Source organism: Sarcophilus harrisii, chromosome 2 (assembly GCF_902635505.1).
Source record: "Sarcophilus harrisii chromosome 2, mSarHar1.11, whole genome shotgun sequence".
Lineage (NCBI taxonomy): Eukaryota > Metazoa > Chordata > Mammalia > Dasyuromorphia > Dasyuridae > Sarcophilus > Sarcophilus harrisii.
Genome location: NC_045427.1, coordinates 124,949,151 through 124,973,251, shown reverse-complemented (window position 1 = coordinate 124,973,251; position 24,101 = coordinate 124,949,151). Strand labels below are relative to the sequence as shown.

Below are 24,101 nucleotides of genomic sequence, written 5' to 3'. Positions count from 1 at the left end.
ATTGATATGTTTTGACATGGTAAATATTTCCCTTCAAGCACCCAATTTTTCTTTAAAAGTATACCATTTGGATATTGTATATCAGGTTATACAAAATCACTTAGTAGTATGACAATCTGATAGTATCTGTCACTTTGAGGTGAACATTTTCTTCTCTCCTTTATTTCCAAAGGAGAAGGAGGGTAGGGATATGTTGGAATAGTTGGGTATTGTTGGAATTAGTTGATATATTGGTTTTGTTGAATTGCTTTTTTTAAAAAGCAATTTGTTACAAAAGATGATCATGGGTGGGTGAGGGGACAGAGTTGGATATATTTGGAAACAAAAGTGATATAAAGACAAAAAAATAGCAATGAAATTTTAAAGATGTGGATATTTTTACTGATTTTTTTTTTCTATCCCTCATAACTATTTGACTTCTTCTTGATCATTTGTGTAGACTTTAAAGATGCCTTTTGACCATTCTGGAAAAGGAGATCTTTGTTCTTATTTTCATTCATTTAATCAATACACATCTATTTTTTTTTTTTTTATTTAATAGCCTTTAATTTACAGGATATATACATTGGTAACTTTACAGCATTAACAATTGCCAAACCTCTTGTTCCAATTTTTCACCTCTTACCCCCCCACCCCCTCCCCTAAATGGCAGGATGACCAGTAGATGTTAAATGTATTAAAATATAACTTAGATACACAATAAGTATACATGACCAAAACATTATTTTGCTGTCAATACACATCTATTGAGCATCATCTTTGAACTAGGTTAATAAATGCTGAGGGCAGTATTTAAAAAAGAATCTCAAAGAACCTTAGAGAGCAATCTAATTTTTTTTTTTTTTTTTTTTTTTTTGGAGTGTGAATAGCAAATACCAAAGGAAAGGAGCTTTAGTATCTATTGAACTCTACAAAAAACACAATTCATAATTATCCCATTTTCTTTTTATACTTCACACTCAATTTAACTTTAATTATCATTGTGGTAAAATTTCTTTCTTATAGGTTCAACAGTACCTACCATCCCTTCCAACAGAAGTGAGCACTGGTGTAAAATTCCAAGTTGGTGACCTGGTCTGGTCTAAAGTGGGAACTTATCCTTGGTGGCCTTGTATGGTTTCAAGTGATCCCCAACTTGAGGTTCATACCAAAATTAATACAAGAGGTAAGAGCCAATAAATAAATATTAGATACAATCATTTAACTACAAATTAATATTAATTGCTTTTTCCTTCTCTTTCACACTATAAGAGTGTGCAATATCTAATGCTAACATTCCTGTACTTAATCTATAGAGTTTGTATAGGCTTTTTTGTTGTTGTTTGTTTCATTCCAAATTTGATCTGATCCTTTTGGGTCAAAATTTTTTTTTTCTTGCACTGAGGCAATTGGGGTTAAGTGACTTGCCTAGGGTCACACAGCTAGGAAGTGTTTAATGTCTGAGGTCAGATTTGAACTCGGCTCCTCCTGACTTCAAGGCTGGTGCTCTATCCACTGCGCCACTTAGTCTTAAAAGTGATTTCGAACAGAAGCCCATGACTGCTCATGTTTGAAATCTCCTGTAAAATATACTTTTGCTCAAACCGCAGTGCTTGTCATCATTTTAAATTCCAAGTTAAATTTTGGTTATGTTGAGTTTAAGAGGTCTCCTGGACACATCCATTTTGGATTGTCCAATAGGCAATTTGGAATTGGAGATCAAAACTTAGGAGTTGCTGAGCCTGGGTATTTAGATCTTAGAGTAATCTTCATATAAGTGATAATTAAACTCATAGGAACCAATGAGATTATGAAGAAAGGAAGTATTTAAGGGGAGAAGATAAAAAGGGCTTTAGGGCACAATTTTGAGGAACAGTTAGGATGCATTTTTTAGATAATGAACCAATAAAGAAAACTGAGAAAGCTTGATCAGACAGGTAAGAGGAAAAGCAGGAGAAAGTAGTCATAGAAACCCAGAGAGTATTGAGGAAAAAAGTTGGACAATACTGTCAAGTGGAGCAAATAGGTCAAGAAAGATTAAGATGGAAAAGAGATCATCAGATTTGGCAGTTAAAAGAGCACTGGTAACTTTGGAGAAAGTGATTTCAGTTGAATGATTTAGGTTAGGAGCTAGATTGCAAAATCATAGAGATGAGGGGGGAAGTAGAGCAGTGAATGTAGACAGCTTTTATAGAGTTTGGCTAAGAAAGGAAAGAGAGGTATAGGAAAATAAGTTAGCATCATCTGAGTGTTTTTCAATGGTGGGGAAGGCTTTGGCATTTCAAAGACATTGAAAATCCTAGAGGGAGTATGATAAAGGATGCAGTCTTATAATAAAGGCAGTGAGATCACATAAAGTATATATTTGGCTTTGGTAATAAGAAGGGCCATCTTTTTTTTTTTTTTTTTTTTAATTTAATAGCCTTTTATTTACAGGTTATATGTATGAGTAACTTTACAGCATTAACAATTGCCAAACTTCTTGTTCCAATTTTTCACCTCTTACCCCCCACTCCCTCCCCGCCCAGATGGCAGGATGACCAGTAGATGTTAAATATATTAAAATATAAATTAAATACACAATAAGTATACATGACCAAACCGTTATTTTGCTGTACAAAAAGAATCAGACTCTGAAATATTGTACAATCAATCAGCTTGTGAAGGAAATCAAAAATGCAGGTGGGCATAAATATAGGGATTGGAATTCAATGTAATGGTTTTTAGTCATCTCCCAGAGTTCTTTCTCTGGGCGTAGCTGGTTCAGTTCATTACTGCTTCATTGATCTCATTGCTGAGGATGGCTAGGTCCATCAGAACTGGTCATCATATAGTATTGTTGTTGAAGTATATAATGATCTGGTCCTGCTCATTTTACTCAGCATCAGTTCGTGTAAGTCTCTCCAGGCCTTTCTGAAATCATCCTGTTGGTCATTTCTTACAGAACAATAATATTCATATACCACAATTTATTCAGCTATTCTCCAATTGATGGACATCCATTCAGTTTCCAGTTTCTAGCCACTACAAAGAGGGCTGCCACAAACATTCGTGCACATACAGGTCCCTTTCCCTTCTTTATGATTTCTTTGGGATATAAGCCCAGTAGTAACACTGCTGGATCAAAGGGTATGCACAGTTTGATAACTTTTTGAGCATAGTTCCAAACTACTCTCCAGAATGGTTGGATTCGTTCACAACTCCACCAACAATGCATCAATGTCCCAGTTTTCCTGCATCCCCTCCAACAATCATTATTTTTTCCTGTCATCTTAGCCAATCTGACAGGTGTGTAGTGGTATCTTAGAGTTGTCTTAATTTGCATTTCTCTGATTAATAATGACTTGGAGCATCTTTTCATATGGCTAGAAATAGTTTCAATTTCTTCATCTGAGAATTGTCTGTTCATATCCTTTGACCATTTTTCAATTGGAGAATGGCTTGATTTTTATAAATTAGAGTTAATTCTCTAAATATTTTGGAAATGAGGCCTTTATCAGAACCTTTGACTGTAAAAATATTTTCCCAGTTTATTGCTTCCAAGAAGGGCCATCTCTTTCTCAAAGACTGGGAGAAAAGAGGGAAGAGTGGGACATGATAGGGTTTTGAGATGAAGAAAATAGAAAATGAAAGTCATAGAATCTCCTCAAAATAAGAAGCAAGGTTCTCTAAGTGGAAGGGCATTATGGGGTGCTGGAAGAAAGAAGAAAAAGATTAGAATAGTTTTGTAATAAGTATTATAGGGAGGTAATTAGAAAGAATTCAGAGGACCCCTGCTATTCTCAAAGTCCCGTTGAGGTTGATATAATGAATTTGTAATGTACCCAGTTGTCATTTTTGAAACACTTCTTTCATGTGGAGTGGATGTGGAAAATGGTGGGATTAATTCAGATTGGAGATTTGGCCGGATAAGACAAAAGAACATGAGATTCAAAAGGAGATGATTGCATAGAGTTAAAATAATTTAACTATTAGGTTGAAGTTGGAGAGGAAGAAAAGTGAAATCAGAGCAAGGATAATGGCCTGAGAAAGCACTGAGAAATGGGAATTGGAGTTATCAGTGATGAGATAAGAACAGGTTTAAGAGAGGTGAAACATAGGAAAGAGGTGAAATGGTAAGGTAATTACAAATATTCTAATTAGGGAGACAGAACACTTGTGGGTGATGGCAGGATCTAGTTTGTGACAATCCTCACCTATGACTGAGATGGAGTGACATGGAATTGAGATGGAGAGTGTGGGATTTTAAACTGAGGAAATGAAAGAAAAGGGAATTTGAGAGAGCATCTAAATGAATATTAAAATCCTTGAGAGAAAAAAAAGAAGAATGATCTGAAGATCAGTACATTACAACTATCTTAATTTTATTTATGGAAGTAAAAGAGAAAGCATGGAAGTGACAGTGAAAATCAAGGAGTATTATGACTTTGCTAATACGTTGGAGATAAGAGAGAAGGTACAATAATTTCTAGAGCAGAAATTTGGGGATTTGATTTTAGCAAAAGGGAGCCAGCCAGCTCTTGGTGAAGGCTAACTCATGGAAGAAGTGGAGACAGATCTAGTGTGAAGGGGAAATCCAGAAGGGTACAATGGGAGAGGAGAGCAAATTGGAGTAATATAAGAATAGGTTAAGCTTGATGAGCATTCAGATGAGAGACTACGAGGGAAAGGATTGAGGTAGTTTTTTTCCTAAATTAGTTTGTGATTAATAGAGGGATGAAGAGGAAAATAGGAGATTTCTCCTATTGTGAGGGTAATAATGGGAAGCAGATGAGTAAAAGAAGCTCAGTCTCCAAGGGGTATTGAGGAAGCTGTGTAGATCTGCTCCTCTTGTAGAATGGGGGGGAGGGGGGAGAAGAAGAGACAAGTTGTTGTGTAAGGAGGTTGTTTATTCTACTTAATGATCTTACCCTTACATAGTAGCTCTCTTTCACCTTGCCTACAAAAGTAATATAAGATATTCTTGTTATATGGAAGCCAAGTGATATACTGCAAAGATCATCAGATTGAGTTAGGAATCTTGAGTTCTAACTTTGATTTTACCTCTCCGTCATTTTCATCACTCCATGGTGGGTTTCTCAGCAAAGATACTAGAGTGGTTGGTGTTTTCCTTCTGCAGCTTATTTGACAGATAAGGAAACTGAGGCAAACAGGGTCAAGTGACCTGCCCAGAGTCACATAGCTAGTAGGTGTCTGAGATCAGATTTGAACTTAGAAGGAGGAGTCTTCTTTACTTCAGACCTGGCGCTCTATCCACTGCACCACCTAATTGCTCTAAAATTTTTTTTCCTATTTTATTGTTCTATCCAGAAGACTTATTATTCAGTCCTTTCAGTCATGTCTGACTTCATGACCCCTGTTGGAGTTTTCTTGGCAGAGATATTGCATTGGTTTGCAGTGTCGTCCTTCAATTCATTTAACAGTTGAGAAAACTTAGGCAGATAGGTTCAGTGATTTACTCAGGGCCTCCTGACTGTAGGCCCAGCACTCTTTGTTTTCTACCATTACTTTATTCACATTTCTGTTACTTATATCCTAATATTAAGAGGCAGCTAGGTTGCACAGTGGATGCAATCCTGGGCCTGGGGTCTAGAAAATATGAATTTAAATCCATCCTCAGATACTAACCAGCAGTACAATTCCCATGCAAATCACTTAACTGTTTACCTCAGTTTCCTCGGTTATAAAAGGGAAGTAATAATAGCACCCACATCCCAGAATGGGTATAAGGGTAAAATGACATATTTGTCGTACACCACAAATCTTAAAGTCCTTTGCTAATTATTCTTCCTCCTCTTCCTGGGTGTGGTAGCCACTGCTATTCTGACTTTTGAAATATAATTCTTTGTCTTGCTGTCATAACTTAGTGATTCAAGGTTAGAGCACCATCTAAGGAAAGTGAGCTCCAATAGCCATAATGTAGCCACCTTTTTATTAGAGATACTGAGAAATCAGGAGGTTAAAGGTAAGGCTAAGGGACTCTTCATACTGTGGCAAAGTATAAAGCAACTTATATTCACCTTTGAGTTTCTAAATCCCAATTGTGCTTCTATTGCCCTTAAGTTCTATTGGCTTTAACCCAAGTTTTTCTTTTGTTATTTCTGTGTTCTTTTTAGCAACAGCTCCCTGCTTCTCAGTGAAGACAGAGATGCCCATAAATGAATTATAAAATGTCTTTTATTTTACTTTTGCTTACATAATCTGGCTTTGAAATGTTTAATTTTTAAATGATTGATCTTTTATCATAATCACTATCTTAAGGAGTCTTTAAGAGGGCACATATTTTTCATAGCAAAAGGCAAATCCTTATAGAAGCATCATATGTAAACATACAAAGTATTCCTTGTTATTAAATTACACATTCCTTATTGAAATGTCTAATCACTATTTAGTGAGATTTTTTTTAAGGTTTTTTTTTTCTTTCCCTGAGGCAATTGGGGTTAAGTGACTTGCCCAGAGTCACATAGCTAGTCAAGTGTCTGAGATCAATTTTGAACTCAGGTCCTTCTGATTTCAGGGCTGGTGCCCTATCCACTGCGCCACCTAGTTGCCCCTTTTTTTTTAAAGTTCTAAAGCTAGTTGTTTTTAGTCTTACAATATCTGTCTAAAATGAACATGCATATACATTATTTTTTTAAATATAGTCTAATGTATAAGCAACTGTTGTTCAGTTCATCGGATATTAAACATCTACTTTAGTGCAAGGCACTGTGGCTAAATACTAGTTTATGGACTAGTCAGACATTTGGGTTATATAGATTCCCCTATAGCATTTTGACCAAGGAATGAGAAAGAAATGAATTTTTAATCAAGCAAATGGACTGTTTATTATTATTTCTGATACGTAAAATTTTATGAAACTGTTGACTAAAATAAAGCTTTTGATTATCTAACCACAGTCAACTGAACTTTGCCTGAGACTAGGAAATTGCAGTTACAAATTGGTATCTGAATAAGCAACTATTTACTATAATAGAACTACTTTAAGATTCACTCTGTGCCTACAAATAGAGTTACACCGAAGCCCTAATATCTTTCTAAGGCTGTTAACTGGCATTAATTGTAAGGATATTGTGCTTTTTAGGCCATACTTTGTGCTCTGTAACAATTTTAAGTTGTTGTTCATTGCTCCTCTACTCCTGGCAGAGACATAAGCTGTATTCCTCTGTGGCAGAAGGGTTTAAGCTGAACCTGGAGCATCAGTAAGATCAGGATGCAAAAGTCAAAGCTGCATTGAACCTATGTGAATTGTATAGACTCTTAACTTGTCCCCTTTCTTCTAGGCTAGGTGTTCTTCTACACTAAGAGCAAAAAACTGCTTCAATGTTGTTTCGGTTATTATTTTATTGATATAATGAGGATTTTCCTTTCCTTTTATTCAACTGTTGATTTTTTTTTTCCCCATGTGAAATTCGAATCTGGTTTCAGAATTTTCCTCAAGATAAATAGATTAATAAAACTAAAATTGGAAATAGTCCCTGTGGTCTTTCTTGTATTATTTGAAATTTATTTTATCTTAATTCTGTTTATAAGCTAATAAACATATTTTTCTACAGTCAAGATGAAAATATTACATTTAAATCTCCCTATCTAGATTTTATTGGACTAAACGTGCCAGGGCAGAAGACTTGAAGATGGTTAGAGTGGAAAGTGAACTACTTAGTAGGCTAAGTGATATATTCACGAATAGGAACAGTGTGATCCGAGAGCAGGACTGGGGGCCTGGAAATCCATCAGTTGATCCTGTACATAAGCATAGGGGTATAAATGATATGAAGGTGACCAGAGTGGTGCAAGGGATGGCCTGAGTTAATGCATAGAGAGGTGGGAGCATGTGCTTATTTTAAAGAAGCAGTATGATATGGTGCACTTGATCCTCAAAGGGACTGGGTTTATTTGATTTCTGATTGGGATATTTATTAGTTCTGTGACCAAAGAAAGTCAGTTAATCTTTTGGTGCTTCAATTTCCTTTTCTGAATAGTGGGAGACAGTATTCATATGTAGTAACTCATAAAAGTATTATAAAGTGCATTATTTACAAATCTTCAAACACAGTAATAAAAAAAATTATTAGAGGTGGGGTGGTGGTGCAGTAAACAGGACTAAACCTGGATTCAGGACAACCAGAGTTCAGATCCAACTTCAGATTCTTCCTTGCTGTGTAACCTTGGATAAGTCATGTAACCTCCGGTTACCTGACAGAATGGATCCACAGGAGAAGGGAATGGCAAATCACTCCCTGATCTTTGTCAAGAAAACCCGAAATGGGGTCACAAAGGATCATACATGGCTGAAATGAATGACAACTAATATTAAAATTATCTTTACTTTAAAATTGTTTTCTGAGTTTTTAAGATCCTTATTTCCATTATCAAGGAAAAATTAAGAGCTAAGTGTTTATTATAGATCTAAATATTAGAAAAATAAATTGGTTTTCAACAATAGTGACAAATAATTCAATAATTAATAAAACTTTCTTTAAACTCAGTCTTATGCAAACAATCAATAGCCATGATACATTCTTTGTGTATAATAATAGTATTGTATAATTTTAAATAATATATGGTTTATAAAATTTTGTATATGTGATGGATAGTTGTAGAGTTAAGACTGGAAAACCTTGACTACTCACCATGGTCCGCACATATACGTTATGGGTGAAAATCCATACATTTTTTGTTTCAAATTGTTGATAAGAGGTTCTTTTTTCAGGGGCCCGGGAATACCACGTCCAGTTTTTCAGCAACCAACCAGAGCGCGCATGGGTCCATGAAAAGCGGGTACGAGAGTACAAAGGACACAAACAATATGAACAGTTATTAGCTGAAGCAACAAAACAGGCCAGCAATCACTCTGAGAAACAAAAGGTATGTGTCTGAATACATTATATCAATTGAATATGTATAAAACATTTAATGATTCAATGAAATTTCTCTTTGTTGGATTCAAATAAAATTAGTATTATTTCTCTATTTTTTATCTTCATGAAATACAATTTTCAATAGATTATTAAATAACTCATAACAACAAGAGCAGTTTTAACAAGAGATCTTAGCTCAGATGTTAACTCTGTTCACCTGCTGCTTTCAAGTAAATGACTTTCTGATGAGTCAGAAATTTGTGAGTATAAATTAACCAGATGCTATAACGTGTGAAATCCCTTGCTTGAATTAATTTTTATATTTTCTTGACTTCCATAAAATTGTTCCTGAGTTTGTCATTAGATTGTAAACATTTCATGATAAAAGTGAAATTTCTGAATTATTATACATATTAGTGCATTTTTGTGTGTTATGGTATGCAGATTTGTGTCCATTCATCAGTGAACATGTAATCATTACTCTAAGAAATAAGACATCTTAAAATAGATCAGTTTAACTTTAGAGAATTTTATTAACAGAACTAAACTGAATTTTATATGTTATTATTTGAAGAAATTGGTCCTAAATGTTAAATCTCATGCAGTGATATTTAGGTGAGAAATTAGTCTTGAGTTTTTTTTTTTTAATTTTATCAAAGCATTAATTGGGAATGAATCATATGTAGTCATCTTTCTTTTTATTTTATTTAAAAAGAGAGTACCTAGCCTATTAGAAAGTCTCATGAGTAGATTTTCAGAATTTACTGGCATTCATAAAAATACTTGTATTCAGTATGCAAGTTTTTGTTTTTGTTTTATTTTATTTGAAAAAACAAAACTAAGAAAAAAAGAAAAACAGAAAAGAAATACAAAACAAAAGAAAACATTGTCATGTACCCAGCACAACATCTGGGAGGATTCAAAATATATAACAACAAATTACCAGATCAAGGAAGTATATGTATTAGTAGAAGAAATTATATTTATGATTGCCCATTTTTTCTTTACTTCCAAATTGTAAATTGTTCTTTGATTCTCTGCTGTGTACTTTATTTTTTCTTTATTCTTTTTTCTCCCTTTCATCCCCCCCACTGTCCCAAACAAGCTATAGTTAAGATATATTTATGCAGATTCATGTATATACATATCTCACTCATTCACATTCATATATCACACACACACTCACACACCCCTGCCACATACACACACGTCTTTCCTATCCCCGCTGACTCTTTAATTAAATTCTGCTCCATAAGTTGGCTTGCTATTACTTAACTTCCCCCCACCCATGGATCCCTCGTCTCGTTTTCCCTCACCTTTTGCTTCTCCATTCACTCATCTTCTCCCCTTATTTCTTTATAGATTTTGGTGGGTGTGATACCCTTCATAGTATATATGTAATGTTACCTATTGAATCCATTCCCAGTGTTGAGTAGGTTTTCAGAATTGTGATTCCTCTTCCGCCATCTAATGCCTCTGTGTCTATTCTTCCCCTGCATCTCGTTTATATTACATGATTACTACTTTTACCTTAACTCTGCCAATCTTTCTTTTGAGCTACCCTATTGTTGATGTGAATCTTAAACATGTCGTAAACGACATTTTCCATGTAGAAAAAACAATTTGTCCATGTTTAAACAGTCTGTCCATATAGTGTTCCATTTTGTCTCTTATATAACAAATTTTCTGTTAAGTTTGGGTTTGGTTGATAGAAAGTCTTGAAAATCTGTAAGTTTTTTGAATGTCCATTTTTTCTCACTCAGAATTATAGACAACTTTGGTGGATATGATATTTTTGGCCACAGGCTTATTTTTTTAAAATTGTCAGTTGATAAGATTCAAGAACCTGTGGTCTTTTATTGTAGCTGCTGCTAAGTCTTGTGCAATTCTAAGTGTAGCTCCAGCATATTTGAATTTTCTTCTTGTTTCTTGCAAATGTTTTTTTTTTTCCCCTGCTACAGTTGGGGTTAAGTGACTTGCCCAGGGTCACACAGCTAGGAAGTGATAAGTGTCTGAGGTCAGATTTGAACTCAGGTCCTCCTCACTTCAGGGCTGGTGCTCTATCCACTGTGCCATCTATTATCTCTCATTTGATTTTCAAATTCTTTTTTGAATAGTTATAAATTCTCTCTGGGTGGGGAGCCATCTCATGTTAATCTTTGGGATAGAAATTTTTATTTTATTTTTTAAACTAAAATGTCCTCCTCTGAAGATGAACCCTGGTCTTCTCTGTTGCCATAATATGTTTCAGTAATGGGGTTCTTTCTTCTTTGTCAGTTCATTTTTCTTTTTAATAAGAGGTATTAATGTAAACATCTTTAGTCGTAGAGCGCCTCAAGATTTCCTTCAGCTCTCTACTCTGACCAGGAACTCCAAACTAAGAGCTCCACCCTCCTGCAAGTGCCCCCAGCCCACAATGACCCTGACCCATTGCTTCTGCACTCATTGGGTTCTGATTCTTTCTTGCTCCTAGCATTCCTAAGCAACCAAGGTTCACTCAGTCCTCCAGGACTCAAATCCTGACTTGACCAGGAGGTGAAAGTGTCTGTGGTTCCTGTTGAGGCTCCAGACCACTAACCTAGCCTGAGGGGTCCCCCACTTGATGTGTCTTTGGAGCTAGCCCCAGGTGTTTACATGGCAGGCAGGTTAATCCCTAGCCCAGATCTATCTCTGATCTTCTAGGCTTGCCAGGAGGACCCCAGTTCTGCCCCATGTCCTCTTGGTTTTTCATTAGTCTATGTTTGCCTTGAAACTCAAATTTGTTCTATTTGTGGGGGAAATGAGGAATCCTTGAAATTTACCAACCTGCTCTGCCATCTTCCCAGAAACCTTCCTTTAATAGACAGTTTTAGGCACTTGTTTTGTTCGCTTGCTATGCTAAGTCCTTAAGATGACAAATTGGCTTTTGATAGGGATTATTTTCTAGTAGAAAAGTTAAAACATGTACCAAAGAACTTTAGTACAAAATATAATATGTTGATTGCATAGATGAAATATAAGGAAAGTACTTTAGGAGGTTCAAGGGTTGAAAAGGTCACTTCCATTTAATTTTAACAGGGAAAGATTAGAATTAGAGAATAAATTTGGAGTCATTCACATAAATTAATAGCAAAAGTTATGAGAGTAAAGTTCACCAAATAGAAGGAGAATATATAAAGAACAGAAGGCTAAGTAGGGTCAAGTAAAGGATCTTTAGTAATATTGTTATTTGTGCTACACACTCTCCTTTAATCCTGCCTAGGGAGGCTTAGGCTGATCTACCACTTGAGCTCAGGTCAAGGGATCACCACACTGCCTAAGATGTAAACCAGCCCTTTTCAAAAATATAGGTCAAAGATTTTCTGCTATACAGAAGCGCTATCAGGCTTGTGAGTGGTCTGTGTATTTCTAGCCTGGAAGATACAGGGAGACCTATCTCAAAGAGGCCTTCCCCCCAAAAATTTTACTTTTGTAGCAATAAAAGAAGAGAAAAGCTTTTTTAGCTCTTCTACAACAAATAAGGATCAGAGAGGTTGCAGGGGTCCTCAAAGTTTTTAAATAGGAGGCCAGTTCACTGTCCCTCAGACTGTTGGAGGGCCAGACTATAGTAAAAACAAAAACTTTGTTTTGTGGGCCTTTAAATAAAGAAATTTCATAGCCCTGGATGAGGGCCATAAACATCCTCAGCTGCCACACCTGGCCTGCGGGCCGTAGTTTGAGGACCCCTGGGTTAGTGGTTCAGTGGAAAATATTGAATTTGGAGTCTTAAGATCTTGGTTTAAATCCCAATTCTTCCACTTTATATCTCTGGTAATGGGCAGCTAACTTTCTTAGCTGTAACTAGAGCGCTATGTGATCTCCAAGGTCACTATCAGTTTCAGGATTTATAATCTTAAAGTAGAATAATCGAGATAGTGTAGTGTCAAAGAAGCCAAAAACATAAAAAAGCAGCAAATAGTTACTAAATGTGATTTCATGACTTCTTATTCATTGGTTACCTTAGAGTAGTTTTAATTAAATTGGGATAAGGATTGTATCTATAATTTCATTTGTATAGGGAATTTTCAGATGAATTGTCTCTACCAATACAAATCTACGCCTTAGGGCATTAAGGAGTAAAATGAATTGCCTAACACAATCCATAAATATCAGAGTAAGATTTAAACCCAAGACTTCCTGGCTAGCTTTCTGTCCACTATACCATATGTGTAAAATAGCAGATATCTCTCTTTTTCTCTCTCCTTTTCCCCCACTCCCCCCAGGAGGGAAAAAAAAATTGTTTGAAAAAGAAATATCGGCATGGAATGCAAACTGGTTTTAGTGCTGAGATAGGAGAGAAATTAATATTAGATAGAAAGTTCAAGGGAAGGTATTTTGAAGGATATTTTGCTTTCTGTAGGCAAATATCAAACCAGTAGACAAAGGAGGATGGAAGAGGAGGAATGATTGATGGGAACAATGTCCTAAAGAAAACGATAAGCTTTATTAAATCTAGAACTAGGGAAGACTTTAGAAATCATCTAGTTTTGGGAAATGAATGTGGACTACTTGCGTCTTCGTTTTTCTTCCCAGATTATTTTTACCTTCTGAATCCAATTTTTCTTATGCAACAAGAGAACTATATGAACCTGCACACATATATTCTATCTAGGATATACTTTAACATGTTTAACATGTATAAGACTGCCTGCCATCTAGGGGAAGGGGGTAGAGGGAGGGAAAAGAAAAGTTGGAACAAAAGTGAGGGCCAGGGACAATGTTGTAAAAATCACCCATGCATATGTTCTGTCAATAAAAAGCTATAATTTAAAAAAAGAAATCTTCTAGTTTGCTGTTAGGTGGCACAGTGGATAAACCACCAGCCCTGAAGTCAGGAGGACCTGAGTTCAAATATGACCTCAGACACTTAATACTTCCTAGCTGTATGACCCTGGACAAGTCACTTAAACCCAATAGTCTCAGCAAAAAATGAAAGGAAAAAAGTACAAATTATCTACTTTAATCCTCTCATGTTACTGATGAAAAAAACAAATAGATTCAAAGAGATTGAAGGGTAGAGAAAAATGAATGAAGTGTCAAAGTTATCGCAGAATGTGGAAAGGTATTCTGGAGATAGTGACCAGCAACTAGGAAAGAGACAGGCGGAAATGATAAAATCTGATTGTCTGAATTTAGAGGAGATAAAACAAATGTAATTGAGGTAAGAAAGTGCTCTGGAAGAAGTACCTGTGAGAAACCAGGAATAAGTCAACAAATATTTATTAAGTGTTTACTATATACCACACTGCTGCCCACATTCCATCAGAAGTTAAACATGTTCTGATGGACCTGGCCATCCTCAGCAATGAGATCAACCAAATCATTTCCAATGGAGCAGTAATGAACTGAACCAGCTACGCCCAGAGAAGGAACTCTGGGAGATGACTAAAAACCATTATATTGAATTCCCAATCCCTATATCTTTGCTCACCTGCATTTTTGATTTCCTTCACAAGCTAATTGTACAATATGTCAGAGTCTGATTCTTTTTGTACAGCAAAATAACGGTTTGGACATGTATACTTATTGTGTATCTACTTTATATTTTAATATATTTAACATCTATTGGTCATCCTGCCATCTAGGGGAGGGGGGGGGTAAGGGGTAAGAGGGGAAAAATTGGAACAAGAGGTTTGGCAATTGTCAATGCTGTAAAGTTACCCATACATATAACCTGTAAATAAAAGGCTATTAAATTTAAAAAAAAAAAAAAGTTAAACATGTATATACGTACAAATTAAAATGTGAAAGCAAAATAGAGATCCAGAGAAGTACTCTAGGAAAATTCAGTGAAGGAAGGAACATGGCAGGAAGTCGGACTAAGGAAGGAATCACTGAAATAGTATCATGGTACCTAAGACTCATTAAATATCCAGATTATCTGTCGATCATTAAATATTTATTCAGGATCTACTTGGTGCCAGGCATTAAGCTGAGTGTTGAATAGAGTATACACATACAGAGGAAATGTTGAGATGGAGGATAATAATAATAATAGTCCTATTTATATAATGCTTTAAGATTCAGATGTTTTAAGATTTAAATGATACTTTACATACATTTTGTCATTTGTTTCACAAAACTACTCTTAAGAGAGAACAAATGTTTAGTGGTTCAGTTTGTTTGACTAAAATATTAAGTATACATAAGGGAATCATGTATGAAATAAAACTAAGTATAGGCTGGAGTCAAATGATGGAGTTTTGAATGTCAGATTAAGGTTTCCCTTTTATCCACAAGGTACCTGAGAGACCCTAAAGGTTCATAGATAGAGAAAATGGTTTCTGTCCTCTTGAATTATATAGAGTACTGTGTTTGCACTTCTCACCTATTTCTTTTAACTACTATTCATATCCTTTCTAAGCAATGCCAACCCATATAGTACATTTCTTTATTAAGTCATATTATACTCCCCTTCTGTCTTCTACCAGAGCAATTATTATAAAAACAACTCTACTTGCTTTTATTACCTCCAGGTACATAAAAACATGTTTATCCTCTTATTTTGATGAACTTTCATTTCATCCTTTCACTATCTCTTGTCCCATTTGTATATGATTAGTTGATCAATACTTGTGAATACTACCAAACATTTAAAGAGCAGTGATAACTGTTGAAAACTAGTTGAAACTATATAAACTAGTTGAGGAAATAGGGAAAGAAGGTCTCCTACCTAATTCCTTTTATGACACAGATAATGGTGCTGATACCTAAACCAGGAAGGGTGAAAATTCAAAATAACTGTCAATGGCGTAAAATATTTGGGAATCTATCTGCCAAGGGAAAATCAGGGACGTTATGAACACAACAACCAAACATTTTCCACACAAATAAAGCCAGATCTAATAAGTTGGAAAAATATCAAGTGCTCATGGGTAGGCCAAGTGAATATAATAAAAATGACAATACTACCTAAATTAATAGACTTATTTAATGCTATGCCAATCAGACTTCCAAGAAATTATTTTACAAATCTAGAAAAAATAATGAAAAGTTCATCTGGAAGAACAAAAGTCAAGAATTTCAAGGGAATTGATTAAAAAAAAATGCCAATGAAGGTGGCCTAGCTGTGCCAGACCTAAAACTATATTATAAAGCAGCAGTCATCAAAATCACTTGGTACTAAGAAATAGAGTAGTCCATCTGTGGAATAGGTTAAGTTCATAGGACAAAATAGTAAATGACTATAGCTATCTAATGTTTGACAAACCCAAAGACCCCAGTTTTGGGGATAAGAATTCACTATTTGACAAAAACTGCTGGGAAAATTGGAAACTAGTATGAAAGAAATTAGGTATTGACCCACATCTAATACTATATACCAAGATAAGGTTGAAATGGGTTCATGAACTAGACATAAAGAATGATACTATAAACAAATTGGAAGAACATAGAATAGTTTACCTCTCAAATCTATGGAGGAGAATGGAATGTGTGACAAAAGAAGAACTGGAACTCATAATTAAACACCAAATAGATAATTTTGATTATATTAAGTTAAAAAGTTTTTCACAAACAAAACTAATGTAAACAAGATTACAAGGGAAGCAATAAATTGGGAGCATATTTTTTACAATTAAGGGTTCTGATAAAGGCCTCATTTCTAAAATCTATAGAGAATTTACTCATTTATAAGAATTCAGGCCATTCTCCAATTGATACAAAATGGTCAAAAGATATGAACAGACAATTTTCAGATAAAGAAATTAAGACTATTCTAGTCATATTAAAAAAGATCTCTAAATCACTATTAATCAGAGAAATGCACATTAAGACAAGTCTGAGATACCACTGACACACCTCTCAGGTTAAAATGACTGGAAGAGATAATGATGAATGTTGTAGGGAATATGGGGAAGATGGGACACTAATACATCGTTGGTGGAGTTGTGAACAGATCAAACCATTCTGGAGAGCAATTTGGAACTATGCCCAAAGGGCTATCAAACTGTGCATACCCTTTGATCCAGCAGTATTTCTACTAGGCTTATATTCATAAGAGATCTTAAAGGAGGGAGAGGGACCCACATGTGCAAAAATGCTTGTGGCAGCCCTCTTTGTAGTGGCCAGGAACTGGAAACTGAGTGGATGCCCATCAACTGGAGAATGGCTGAATAAATTGTGGTATATGAATATTATGGAATATTGTTGTTCTGTAAGACATGACCAGCAGGATGATTTCAGAGAGGCCTAGAGACTCTTGTATGAAATGATGCTAAATTAAGTGAGCAGAACCAGGAGATCATTATTCATGACAACAGTAATATTATACAATGATCAATTCTGATAGACATGGCTCTTTCCAACAATGAGATGATTAAGGCCAGTTCCAATGATCTTATGATGAAGAGAGCCATATACACCCAGAGAAAGGACCATGAGAACTGAGTGTGGATCATAGCATAACATTCTTACTCTTTTTGTTGTTGTTCGCTTGCATTTTGTTTTCTTATTCATTTTCTTCCTTTTTGATCTGATTTTTCTGATGCAGCAAGATAATTGCATAAATATGTTTACATATATTGAATTTAACATATATTTTAACATGTACAACATACATTGGATTGCTTTCCATCTAGAGAAGGAGGGGAAAATTTGGAACTCAAGGCTATGCAAGGGTCAATGTTGAAAAATTATCCATCCATGTGTTTTGAAAATAAAAAGCTTGAATTTAAAAAACCAAAACAATTAGTTGATTGAATCTTACATTTATTAAGCCCAGTTGGGCACTTAAATACAAAGACAGAAAATGAAGCAGTCTTTGTTCTAAAAAAGTGCCCATGCTATTGATGGAGGCAATTTACACATAGGTAAATATATACAAAATAAATACAAGATGAGGGAGGCACTAATAGTTGGAAGGATCAGGAAAGACCAAGTAGGAAAAAGTGACCTTTTAGCTACATCTTAAAGAAAGTGAGGCAGAACAGTGAGGAGGGAATGCATTATATTCATGAAGGATGGCATTACATGCAGTGTATTAAGAAGGAAGATCAATGACATGCAGGATGAATAGAGAGCTGACCAATTCAGCTGAACCACAAAGTGAGCCTGGAGAGGAAAGTAAGGGTCTTGAAGTGAAGGGTATTAAAAGTTTATGTTTAACCTAAGGGGGAAATAGGAAACCATTAGAGTTTGAGAAGGAGAGAGAAATAGTGAGATTTGTACTTAAGGATAATCACTTTGGCAGTTGTATGGAAGATGGATTGGAGAGGAAGGAAACTTGAGGTAGGAAGACCAGTCAGGCAGCCATTGTAATAGATAAGTGAGAGGTGATAATGGACATGGAACAAGAAAGCATAACCACCAGTGCAAATCACTATTTCCAGCAAGATCACCATCATGATCTCTAAAGCATCTCCAATTATTTTGCTTTTCTAAGGAAATAAGGATACTAACCTGAATACTAAAAAGTTATTAAGCACTGTAAAAGTAGAAATTATAGGATATATATTTAGATCTAAAGAAGCTTGATGGCTCAGTAGATAGAGAACTGAGTCCAAGTCTGGAAGATCTGAGTTTAGATGCAGCCTCAGACATTAGCTATGTCACCAGCCAAGATACTTCACCTCTGTTTTCTTTGATCCATTGGAGAAGGAAATGGCAAACCACCCCAGTATTTTGAAATAGTATTGTTGTGCTGTGATCCACAGGGTCACAAACAGTTGGACACAACTGAACTGCAGTAATAATATTTAAAACTAGAAAGGACCTTATGGTTAATCTCTTCGAGTTTCTTTTGTTTACAGATGAGAAAACTCATCTTTTCTTGTTCACCAAATGGACTTGCCCAAGGTCACACAGGCATTAAATAGTGGAACTGGGATTCAGACTCAGGTCTCTTGATTCTAGATTGTACCATACCATCTTATTCATCATTCACTGGGTTATAACATGTCTTAACCTTCTTCTCCCCCCCCCCCCCAACCCCGACCACTAAATATTGTACCTCATTTGAAAAGGTTTACCTTATCTACCTTTTCATAAGTACTCAACATCCCTTTTTCTTTTTCTTTTTTATTGCAGTTCTTTTTTAAGCTCTTGCAGCTAACCATGTAGCTGGAAGCAGGATTTGGGAGAGTAGAGGAATAGTCTTTATATTAGCCCAGAGTACTGTTTTAGCGTGCTGTTTTGCCAGCTAATTTGATATGTAGCCAGATGAAATTTATTGTTAGGAGAAAAGGAAGCAGGAGCTTTTGAACTAGAAATGTTTTTCTCCAAAGATTTCCTTTGGCAGATTACCATATTGGGAGCTTTTCATGGCCCTAAAATGCTATTTTGTTGAATTTGTCCTAGATCCATGGTTTTTTATTCTGGAAGAATAAAGGCTTTCATGTCACCCTATTGCTCATTTCTCTACTTTTCTTCCAATTAGTACTTCGCCAAAACCAAGTATTCCCTGGCTTTGTCATGAAGGTTTTATCACTACAAAGCAACTAGTTTTTGTTCTCCGTCAGCCATCTAAGGAAGCTAAGTCTAGAGAAATCATTATGGTCTTAGTTTTTGCTTCCTTGAAAAGACTTGGATTTCCTTATTATTCTACTGATTTTAAACACTTTAGATGTAAAACTGAAAATAATTTCTTTTATTTAACCATATTAAAAATGTTTTATTTTCAAACCCAAAGATTCTAATTTTTTAAAAGAAATCATTCTTAATCTAACTTTTAAAAATAAGGAAAATGAGTTCTAATGTTACCTCTGATACAGCTGTGTAAAATATGTCCTTGTGTCCCCCATTTTTAAGATCCCTTCACTAAGTCAAACTATGTCCTGAAGCAATTGTTGTTCTCCCTTTTCAATCAAAAGCTGTCTAAACTAGTTTAACTCTCTACTTATTGTCTCTTTAGCACTTTTTTTTCAGTATAGTTTCTGATCTCATAATTTAAGTGAAACTTCTTTCAAAGTTACCATTGATCTTTTAATCACCTAATATGGTGTTCTTTTCTCATTCCTTATCCTTCTTGATCTTTCTATACCATTTGACACTTCTCTCTTAGATAGTATTCTTTCTCTTCTCTGGGTTTTTGCGATACAACTCAACCTGATTTACCACTCTTGGATCTACTTTACTTGCTTCTTTTCTGCCATTATCACTTTGTATCCCTTCTGTCTCAAAGCCACTGGCTTTGTTTAGGCCCTTGCCACTTTTTGTTTAGATTTTAAATTATCGAAGTAGTCTTCTAGTATCTCCCTGCCCACTCCAGAGCATCCTGGATGCTGCTGCTAAAGTAATTTTCCTTAAGCACAACTCTTGACTATATGGCTCTCCTACTCTGTGACAATCAGTGGCTTTCTGTTGTATATACATTAAAAATCCAAACTCCTCTTTAGTTTTTATAGTTCTATGCAACCTGGCCCCAAACTGTCTTTCTAGTCTCATTGGTTTTGGTCTCCAGTTTGTATTCTGCAAGCTTAACTCAATTGACCTTCTCTGTTCCTTATACTTCTTCCTTCTCTGTGCTTTTGCAGCGACCATTCATTCTTGGAATGCAGTCTCCTCCTTCATTTCTGTCTCAGTTCCCACTCAAGCACTGACTTGTATAGGAAGCTTTCCTAACATTTCCAACCTTCCATCTAATTCTGCCTTCTTTTTAAAGACTTTATATTTATTCATTTTATATTTATGTTGTATATATACATTTTTTGTCTCTCCATTAGAATGCATGCTTATTTCAAGTAAAGATTGTATCATTCTTTGCACTTACTCCCTAGTGCCTTTGCAGTGCCTGACATATAGCAGGCACTTAATAAATATTTGTTAATTGATAACTTGATATGTAAAGCCAGCAACTCCTTAGGATTTATCTAAATAGCCTGTTCCTTCCTTAACTTTGTCCTTTCCTTCCTTAACTTTGCATCTTGGAATCCCTGGCTCTTTACAATACAATTCAAAGTTCCAGGTCCTTTAACAAGGATTTTCCTGATTCCCATAAATGCTCTTGATTTTTGACCACTTCCTTTTGGGAGTGGCTAGATTAAGCATTTATTAAGTCCCACAACATAGATTAAGCCACATATCCTATATTTACTTATTTGTGACCATATTATATTCTCTTGGTACAAGGGAGTTCTTAATATGTTTTGTATCTGTATGCTCCTTTGAAAATCTGATGATACCTATGAATCGCTTTTCAGAATGATATTATTGCTATATTTATTTATTTATTTTTTTTAAAGTATTAGTTTATTCTATCAAGTAAGATTGCATTATATTGGACCAGAGACATACATTTGTATACACACACTCACATACACACATATATATATGTATGTATATACATATATATATATATATTATGTACGTACGTTAACATTTTATTATATGCTTTGAGTTTGATAAAATAACATTCATTATATCCTTAGAATCTGACAGTACACATCTTTCAAATTCTGTAAGATGTCGTGTCTCAACGTTTAAGCATTTTAAGACACACTAATGTGTGTAGACATGTGTAAATGTCTGTAGACAGCTGTCCATTTGACAATTATCTTTTTTTTTTTTTATTTAATAGCCTTTTATTTACAGGATATATACATGGGTAACTTTACAGGATTAACAATTGCCAAACCTCTTGTTCCAATTTTTCACCTCTTACCCCCCCCACCCCCTCCCCTAGATGGCAGGATGACCAGTAGATGTTAAATATATTAAAATATAACTTAGATACACAATAAGTATACATGACCAAAACATTATTTTGCTGTACAAAAAGAATCAGACTCTGAATTATTTATTGTACAATTAGCTTGTGAAGGAAATCAAAAATGCATGTGTGCATAAATATAGGGATTGGGAATTCAATGTAATGGTTTTTAGTCATCTCCCAGAGTTCTTTTTCTGGGCATTATTGCTATATTTATAATTGAATCAAAAGCTGTATTTCAGTGAGAATTTAGTGGGAAAAAAAGATTTAATTTTTTTTTTTCCCATCTATGACCATAGTTCCCTTAAAATCTATCGTGGTCCCATTCCCATTCTTGGGTTCAAAACCACTGCTTAGTAGAATATGAATGTAAATTTCTTAAAGTCAGGGATTGTTTCATTATTATATTTGTGTGAATAGTGCCAATTAGGTTCTTAAATACTGCTGCTAATAAAGAATAAAGATATTTTGTTACTTTGTCCTAATTCCTTTCTTCAATCAGTAAGAGAAGTATAATTCTATCCTTTAAGGTTGGGGGGAAGAGGGAGGAGCTTAATTTCCTTTTTTGATATTCATCTAGCCACCTAAAGTCCTTGTCCTCATTTTTCTTTTTCATTGTTACACGTGTGTGTGTGTGTGTGTGTGTGTGTGTGTGTACCATTTCACTTATTTTTTATTTTTAGCTCAGTTATCTAAAAAGACTATAGTTAGGATTCTGTTTTTGTTACCTGAGAGTAACTTGTATGCTTTTAAAATGTATAACCAGTTTTGGAGCATCTAAGATATGACCGACTGATTCAGTATGCCTACTTCCTTTTTAAAGATTCGGAAACCCCGACCTCAGCGGGAGAGGGCCCAGTGGGATATTGGCATTGCCCATGCAGAAAAAGCATTGAAGATGACCCGAGAAGAAAGAATAGAACAATATACTTTCATCTATGTTGACAAACAGCCTGAGGAAGTTTTATCTCAAGCAAAAAAGAGTGCTGCCTCCAAAACAGAAGTGAAAAAGAACCGGAGACCTAAAACAGTGCTGAACACTCAGCCAGAACAGAGCAATGCAGGGGAGGCAGCTTCTTCACTGTCAAGTACTGAGATCCGGAGACACAGCCAGAGACGCCATACAAGTGTGGAAGAGGAAGAGCCACCCCCTGTTAAAATAGCATGGAAAACAGCAGCCGCAAGGAAATCTTTACCAGCTTCCATTACAATGCACAAAGGCAGCCTGGATCTGCAGAAGTGCAATATGTCTCCAGTTGTGAAAATTGAACAAGTATTTGCTCTTCAGAATGCTGCGGGAGATGGGAAATTCATCGATCAGTTTGTGTATTCAACAAAGGTATCCTTCCAAAGTCTAGTTTTTGCTTTTGTTTGTAGTTTGATCTTTTTGTTTGTTTGGCTTATAGACATTTAAAATGCAGCTTGGTCTATCTGGGCCTAAAGAAATTTAGGCAAAAGACTAGAATTTCCTTGGGGGAAGAGTTTGTTTTGTTTTTTTCTTTTTCAGTATTCCCATATGCAACAAATTAATGTTGAAATTTGTGGCTGAGAAAGAGCTTAGCTCTCTCTACAGTTATGAAAGAAGCTAGATCCTTTGCTTGTTTTGTGACCTGTATGGTCATCATAATAGTTACATAGGATCATTATTATTAAATCATGTATTGCTAATTATTGGAATAAAAAATTATTTTAAAGCCACTTTAATACCATTATTAGGTCTTTGATTTTGATCAACCATTCACATATTATTTAGTCAGTTTGATTGGCTTCTTTGGGTCAGAGAAGTACAAGAAATATTCATTTACTGCAGTTCACAATAAGTAGAAGTATTTCTAAGAAGTTTTTGTACTGTTTTTATTCTAGAATTGTCAATTCTATAGTTGCTAAAGTGTAAGTGATACACAAGAAGGAGCCTTCGTGCAATCCATATCCTCATGTATCTTCACTAATTGACTAGTCTGAATTGGTTGGTAGTTGCCATCCTCTAACCTTAAAACAATTCATCTCCCTCAAAATATATGATCCAAGCCTATGTCTGAATTGATAAACAGATTTGGCAATAATGCATAGATATGTATTTTAAATAAATTCTTTAATTATTTTACAGGACTACCTAGATATAATTGTACTTTTATATAGTAGATTCATTCTTTAAAGGCTTTATATGACTAACTTATATTTATCAATTAAAAGAAATTGAAATAAAATCTTTTTTTTTAAGGAAACGTTCAATAAAAGGGTCACCTTTTAATTTATGATTTGTTAGGAATTTTGAGTGTCAAGTTTTCTTAAAATAAGACTTGCCTTTACAAATATGCTCTCTGTCCACAACTTGGAAATATTCAAATACTCATCAGCTTTATCTGTTGGTTAGCTATGAGAATTGTTTGGGGACAACCATAAGAAAGCTATTTTGTTCTGAGTAAGTCTTTTGTATTTCCCATGTTGGTACTTACTAGATGAAAGTGACTGGAGCTCTTCTCATTTTCATTTAATGTAAGGGGAGAGCATCTAAATTCAAAGACATTTTATTTGTCTTTTGTTAGGTGTTTTTCTTCTCTCTCTGCCTGAGCCATGAAATAATGTAGTCAGTACCT

The 24,101-nt window shown here is 35.1% G+C and overlaps 1 protein-coding gene across 9 annotated transcripts in view; it reads left to right on the top strand.

Moving 5' to 3' along the window:
* The window catches only part of NSD3 (nuclear receptor binding SET domain protein 3), a 140,799-nt gene that overhangs the window by 66,574 nt on the left and 50,124 nt on the right, over positions 1-24,101 (top strand). For all 9 annotated transcript variants that reach the window (XM_031950699.1, XM_031950697.1, XM_031950698.1 and 6 more), the window contains exons 4-6: positions 1,006-1,165; positions 8,693-8,847; positions 22,328-22,843. In XM_031950699.1, the coding sequence (XP_031806559.1) occupies positions 1,006-1,165; positions 8,693-8,847; positions 22,328-22,843 (831 nt within the window). The remainder of the gene's footprint in view (positions 1-1,005; positions 1,166-8,692; positions 8,848-22,327; positions 22,844-24,101) is intronic.